The following is a 7,306-nucleotide window of genomic DNA, read 5'->3' as shown; positions in this document are numbered from 1 at the left end:
TAAGACGAGAGTCTTGAGTTTTGCTATTTAAAGGGAAACTTTATTAAGTCCAACAATAAAATACAAAATACATCCCCCCACATGAGATGAGAAAAAAAAAAGTCAAAAACTTCTGAAAACAAGTTACTTAAAACTTTTAAAACAAGTTCAAGACAGGAAAAATAATTCTGATCCCCCCCACTCTCCACCTCCTCAGAAGCTTCACTGCGCTGCCTGCTGAGCCTGACGCCGCAGCAGCACGTAGATCTTCTCTTTGATCCAGTCCTTGTTGTACGGCTGGTACGTCTGCGTGTCAGCACGATACCTGAGGCAGCACCAAAAATTAAATTCAGTTTCAACGTTTTTCTTCCCCCCCCCCCCCCCTCTGGTTGGCCCAGGATCTTCAGTTTTTTTAATGAAAACATGCAACTCCTTATTTTTAAAAACACCCAACATGAGCAAATAAGTGACCTAAGTAGCGACTGTTCTTCTAGATTTGTCTTTTTGCGAGCTGCGATTAGCTCAGAGGAACTCAAACAGAGTAATCTTGCCTGAATAAATGAGCTTGAACTCCCCAAATTAAGAATAACAAATTGCCCTAAATCACCTGTGGGCAGGTTATTGCAGCTGGCTTGTTCTACATCTCTATAAAGCTTGATGTGGTTTTCACTCACTGCCACGAGCATTAAAAAAATATTAATAGAAACACTGATGCTGAGATGTGCCCGTTCCTGCCAAATGCAGCAGAAAAAAAAGCTGGAAACAAGCTCTTTTTAGAAGGCAAACTTACTGCTAAAGACTTTGTTTCAAATCAAACTGTGTTAGAAAACTGCTGGAAATATCCCTGCAGGGTTGCTCTATGAATTATATACATGTTTTGGCAGCTTTGTGATGGAGAAATCTAAATGAAGGAAATAAGAAAACCCAGCAGATGACAAAAAGATTGAGAAAAAAAGGACTGTCATTGATTTGTCATCATCAAAAGATATGGGTTCTAAATAATTTGAGGACAGATTTTAGCTCGAGGAGGGGCTGATCTGTTTTTCTTTAAAAATACAAAACATCAAGTGTGCCATTATAACTGTAATATCTTTTTTTTTTAAGTCTGTCAACATTGCTCATCTAAATTCTTACACCTGAAGGGTGTACAATGAAATAAGATTAATAGGTTGGACAGTTATTTTCTATGTCGCGGGTGGCTCTCTTTTTACCTGGTTAAATCGCCATGATAACTTATGCTGAACACATAACCTGGGGAGCAGGTTTGGTTTTAAAATAGTGTGAAAGTGACATGTTTTTACTGATTCTTTTACTTACAGCATGCTGTAAGCACAATATAGATCCTTTGCTGGAGAAATAAGTTTATATGTGCATTTTGTTAAGCTGAACCTAAAAACAGTAAATAAAGTGCAAACTGGACACCACATTGTCATGGAAATGCACTTTTATTAATTTTGCGATGCATAAATTACATAAATGTTGTTATATTCGGTCCTAATCTGCGGTTAAGCCTCATTTAGCCTGGTGGAACTGCAGCTACTAAAATACAGAACACACAGCAAGAATACCTGTTCAATCAAAAAAAATTATTTCACTTTGATCTGCCGAGAAACTAAAGTGATTTCTACATCTCCTCTATCAGGCTGTGGGACAGTAGCATTTAATATGTTAATGTATCTGGTTAAAAGTTTTAGAGCTCTAATTTGCTGCTATCACTTTAGAATAAACAGCATCCCTGAGAGCGCACTCAGAGATAAAATAATTAACTTGAATTAAAACACATTTCACTGCTCTGTGTGATGAATCCAGAGATTAACGAGTTTCTGCAGCATTCATCTCATTTCTTAATCACTTGTCTTATTGCCCCAAAAAGTTGATTCTGTTCATTTGGCTGTACTGTTTTCGGTGGGTGAAATGTCACTCATCCAAGCGACTTCTTCAGTCTCAGTCTCTTATAAACAGTAAATTTGCATAATGACTTAAACTAGCACCACTGATGAATGATGGGCTGTGAGGTTTGAAAGCCACAGAGATGTGGTGTCTAGAGAAAATGCATCTAAACTCTTCCGATACTCCTGACACACAAGGGATCACTAAAGATTTTCACTTAGGTAGCACTTGTCCTTCATCCTTCCTGGACTACCTGGAGCATAACACATCCACAAACATCCCCAAAACATGCCGCGCTAAAAATTGGTCCACCACAAGGATCCTGTCCCCCGACACAAACCTGCCATGATTAAGACATCAAGGCAACGAAACAACCTTTGGCTAAGTGGATAGCATGACACAGAAGAGCTAACTCGTCAGGCCAGGGGACTCTGCAGTCTATTTACACCTACAGGCCAGTGGCCACTATTTCAATGATAAGGATGTACGCATCCTGGACAGGGAGAAACGCTGGTTTGAGCGCACAGTCCATGTACTGACCTATCCATCCATCTTCTTCCGCTTATCCAAGGCCAGGTTGCAGGGGGAGCAGCCTAAGCAGAGAAACCCAGACCTCCCTCTCCCCAACACCAAGGTGTTTCCAGGCCAGCTGAGAGATATAACCTCTCCAGTATGTCCTGGGTCTGCCCCAGGACTTCCTCCCAGTGGGACATGCCCAGAACACCTCATTCAGGAGGCATCCTTTTAAGATGCCCGAACCACCTCAACTGGCTCCTAACGATGTGGTGGAGTAGCGCCTCTACTCTGTTCCATTCCCGGATGGCCGAACTCCTCACCCTCTCTAAGGGAAGGGTTAGGCTACCCTTTGGAGAAAGCTAATTTTCACTGCTTTTATCCACAATCTCTTTCTTTTGGTCACTACTCAAGGCTCCTGACAACAGGTGATGGCAGGGACGTAGACTGACCAGTAAATTGAGAACTTTGCTTTTATTCTCAACCTCCTTTTCACTTCGACTGACCAGTAAAGTGCCCATATCACTGTAGCCACAGCAACAATCGGTCTGTCGATCTCCCGTTCTCTCACTTGTGAAAAGAACCCAAGATACTGCCCCAAGTGGAGGAGTTAAAGTAACTGGTCACTGACCAGGAGTGGGCACTCCACCCTTTTTCCGGCCGAGGACCATGGCTTCAGACTTGGAGTGCTGATTCTCATTCCTGTGCGTCACACTTGGGTGCAAACCACTCCAGTGTGAGCTGGAGGCCACCACAAGATGCCAAGGCAGCCCTGGCAGAGTCCAAAACTCACTGGGGTCTGACTTATTGCCAGTTATGTGGGCCAAGTCCTTCAGGAACTCAGGGCGAACCCTATCCACCACAAGGGCCCTGCCACCAAGGAATTGATAATATGCCTCAGTGACCTCACATATATTGCACAGAAGTCCAATAAGAGAACACCACTCGGATTCAGATCTGGTAGGTCGTTCTTCCCAGTCACTCCCCTCCAGTTCTCACCGTCGTTACCCACGTCAGCATTCAAGTCTCCCAGTAAAAAGAAAGTCTCCAGGTGGAGCACCCTCAAACACTCCAACCCAGGGACTCCAAAGAAGGCTTGGTACTCTGAACTGTCGTTCAGCGCATAGGAGCAGACAATAGTCAAGACCTGTTCCCCAACCAGAAGGTGCAGGGAACAAACCCTCTCACCCACTGGGAAAAACCCCACTGTACAAGCAGCAAGCCGAGTGGATGCTAAGATACCCACCCCAGGCCGCCGCCTCTCACCAAGGGCAACTCCCGACTGAGAAAGAGTCCGGGCCCTTTCCACGAGATTGGTTCTGGAGCCTAAGCTGTGCGTGCGCTTAGGTGAGCCTGACTTTATCCAGCCAGTACCTCTCAACCTCACACACTAGCTGAGGCTCCTTCCCCACCAGAGAGGACACGTTCCATGGTTCCACGGTTTATAAGGTTGGGGAAACCTGCATTCAGCTCAGATTGAAAAAGTCATTTGAGTGATGAAACGATTCCTCCACTGAAAACGCTACATCCAGATGAACAGAATCAACTTTTTGGGATTTCTTTACCTGGATGATTGAGCATGCATCAAGACTTATTTCTCTTTTTTTTTATAGAACCCCACCCCCCTTTTTAAATCTGTCCTGCCCAGCAGATTTAGCAAGCAGAATCGTGAACTGAATGCACTGATGTGGCAAACACTTTTAACACTCTATTGACTCCTCTAGTTTTTTTTAAAAAACTGATCATTCTGTACCATCAGTTAATTATGCTTTGCACATACATAGGTTTAGAAGACATACACAGGGCTGGATATGACAAACAATTTAATAATTTAACATGAAACTTACACCAAACAGCTGAGGTCAGCCAGGTCATCAATAAAGTCAAACAGCTGGCTGATATCGTATGTTATCGACGGACTGTTGGGGTTCATTCTCTTTAAATGCTCCTCATACATCTTGCATACACCTGCCAGGGGAAAATATGCTATGTTACACTCACAATGAGTAAATATTTCCATATTCACTTGACAATGTTTTGATTTCTGATGCAAATAAGGAATACCTTACAAAATAAATACCTGAAAAGTCTATGATTAGAAATACTGCAGTAAAAATAATAAGATAACAGATTAATTCCTTCCTAAAGTCAAAGAAAGATAACTGTGCTACTAGAAACAGGAGATTATTACCATATGAAATGCTTATTTGACAATTACTTGTCAAATGACCAGAGTTTACTGGACAGTTTTAGTTGAACTGCCTGACCACTACAACCAAAAGTTTTCTCATGTAAGTAAACACAAGTTGCATACATGTCGGGTGAAAATAACCAGTTTCCCTTAATATTTTAACACTACAGACTCAAGATAGATAGGAAATATCATGGAAACTTCACTAAGTTTGACTAAAATTCCAGGTGGATGCACGTAAGCTGTGTACATGTAAACAATGAAAGCCTGGAAGTGTGGAGTGGAATTACATATCACTGAAAGAAAAGGCAATACACAAAAGAACAAAGAACCACCAGCTTACCTTCCATACACTCATTGACTGACTCATAATCAGCGTAGGTCCTTCCCTCCGGCCTCTTGGTGGGCTGTACCAGAAGTATGGTGTGAGACTGAAAAACAAAATACTTATTGTTAGTCTGATAATACAAGTCACCTTCTCTATTCAACATCTTCAAATGTCTTTTTTGTTAGTTTGTGGGGGTGTACTTCTGTGTGAATATAGAATCTGAGGCAAAAACAGTTTATAGTTCTAAGAAGCACGAAAGTCAATATTTGCTCTGACCATCTTAGGCTTCTTGTCATGTCTTTGGGAATAGCTCTGCAGGGCTCTTTGAAGGAGATTCAACGCCATTGTTTGGATGTTGGCTACTTTTTTTTTTCCCAATCCATGTCAACATGATACAACAATGCTTCAGTAATAATGAGGCCTGGGCTCTGGGGAGGCCAATCCATGACTGATAGTGTTCTACAGTGTGTTCTTCTACCCAGGTATGCTTTTACTGTATTGCTTGTGTTTTTTTGGTGGTGGTCAGAGGGCCCGGTGGCGCCAGTGTCCGGCAGCCTCGCCTCTGTCAGTGCGCCCCAGGGTGGCTGTGGTTACAATGTAGCTGCCATCACCAGTGTGTGAATGGGTGGATGACTGGATATGTAAAGCGCTTTGGGGTCCTTAGGGACTAGTAAAGCGCTATATAAATACAAGCCATTTACCATTTTGGGTCATTGTCATGCTGAAAAATTAAGGTGTTGCCAATCAGATGCACTGCTGATGGTTTTACGTAGTAGATCAACATCTGTGCTAATTGTGTTCATAATTCTATCAAATTGGACAAATTTCTCAATTGTACTGGCTGAAATGCAGCCCCAAACTGCAAAACACTCACTGTGGTCACTTTCTCCTGAGTCCTCCTCATATTAATGATAATTTGTACAAAAAACGTCAAATTTTCTTCATAAGACCTGTTCCCACTGATTTTCAGTCCAGGTTTTGTATAATATGGAATACCTCAGCCTTTTCTTCCTGTTTACCCATCTTAAGAATAGCTTCTTATTACCCACCCTTCCACTGAGACCACTTCTGATGAACCCAGTGAACAGTAGATGGAACAACTAAAGGGTCAAATGCATCTCTCAGATCCTGTGTCGGGTCTTTGTTGGATTTATTTATTTATTTGCTATTTCTTAAGGATATAACTTTCAGATATCTGGTCTGAAAGTTATATCCTACCACTTATTTTGTCAGGTTTCCTCAATTTTCTTCCATGCACTCTGCACGGCATGCTACGATATGCCAAGTTTTCAGCTACTAACTCTTTGTAGTCATCTTGATGGTGCAAAATTACTATTTTAACCCTGTGTGAGACTGGAGGACTGCTGCTCAAGAACCCCTTAAAAATAGTACAGAAATTTCTGGCTGACTGGAAGCAAAACATAATTAAATGAGGAGTGGCTTAAGACTTTTGCACAGTTCTGTCACTTACGTTACTAATTTTCAAACATTTTTACTTTTATTTAATGTAATTGTCTTTCAATATAAGGCACATTGAGTATTAAATAAATAACTACATTACATTCAACAAGTACATTCCATCTGTTATAATCAAGTTATTACACATGGTATATTAAAATGCAATATTTTGGTTTTGTTTGTAAAAACTACGCAATTTTAGAATCTTATCTGGCTCATTAACCTAGAATGACTAATTCTCATGAAAATTTAGGACTGATGGAGGAATATTAAGAACAGTGGACATTTTTGGGGGCCAACCACAACAACAATTTAAAAAATTGACAAAAATGTTTCAAAATCCAAACGGCCCATTTTGAAATGAATTATAAACAAATAGACCTACACCTAAGCCTACAGCAAACTATTCGTCTAAGTGCTAAGTAAAACTATCTTTAGGCGATAAGCAAGTGGCAAAAAACTGTTAATAAAAGTAATTAAAATAATATTTTCGCCTCAGGCTGCTAGTCTCTCAGTCGTGAATGTGCTTCATGTCTTCAGAGGTTTGTTGGAGCCAAACGCCCACTCATGCTAACTATGCGTTACAAATCGTTTTTACAACAAACCCGGCTCTGCTGAAATGACCCGCTAAAACCGACGCACTGCTTTTGCTCTTCGTACAAATCATTCCTGCAAACAGTGCATCAAAACGTACTAACCATGTTTTCTGACGCTTTTGAGTAGCTCTCTGCAGATTTTCTTAGCTCCTTGCGTCGTCTCCTCTGTTACCCGGAAGAACAACCAGCTGAGAACAAAATGCGCTATTTTAATTCAAGCTATTTGTTTCGGTTTCTTATTACTGCTTCGGTATGGCGATAAAAGCTAACATTTCATCCTTAGAATTTATTTAATTCGACGAGGTTGGCAAAACAATAAAGACTACAAACAAATCTCGAACTGTTTTTTGA

The 7,306-nt window shown here is 41.2% G+C and overlaps 1 protein-coding gene across 1 annotated transcript; it reads right to left on the bottom strand.

Annotated features, from left to right (window-relative positions):
* Window positions 1–18: 18 nt before the first annotated feature.
* On the bottom strand, window positions 19–7,198 carry LOC101485668 (ERH mRNA splicing and mitosis factor). Its single transcript, XM_004539990.5, has 4 exons — window positions 7,058–7,198; window positions 4,917–5,004; window positions 4,230–4,350; window positions 19–304 (listed from the first exon to the last, which is right to left on the bottom strand). Exons 1-4 carry the CDS (start codon window positions 7,058–7,060, stop codon window positions 202–204), a joined length of 315 nt encoding a protein of 104 aa, XP_004540047.1. The 5' UTR covers window positions 7,061–7,198; the 3' UTR covers window positions 19–201.
* Window positions 7,199–7,306: the final 108 nt, after the last annotated feature.

Source organism: Maylandia zebra, linkage group LG19 (genome assembly GCF_041146795.1).
Source record: "Maylandia zebra isolate NMK-2024a linkage group LG19, Mzebra_GT3a, whole genome shotgun sequence".
NCBI classification, from domain to species: domain Eukaryota; kingdom Metazoa; phylum Chordata; class Actinopteri; order Cichliformes; family Cichlidae; genus Maylandia; species Maylandia zebra.
This window is presented reverse-complemented; position numbering and strand designations above follow the sequence as displayed.

Bases quoted from the DNA above. Each gene is read 5' to 3' on its own strand.
- LOC101485668 (XM_004539990.5), bottom strand. The intron at 4,351-4,916 runs GTAAGCTGGTGG...TTCCCCTGGCAG, and splicing joins AGTCAATGAGTGTATGGAAG to GTGTATGCAAGATGTATGAG. The intron at 305-4,229 runs GTAAGTTTCATG...GTGCTGCCTCAG, and splicing joins GCTGACCTCAGCTGTTTGGT to GTATCGTGCTGACACGCAGA.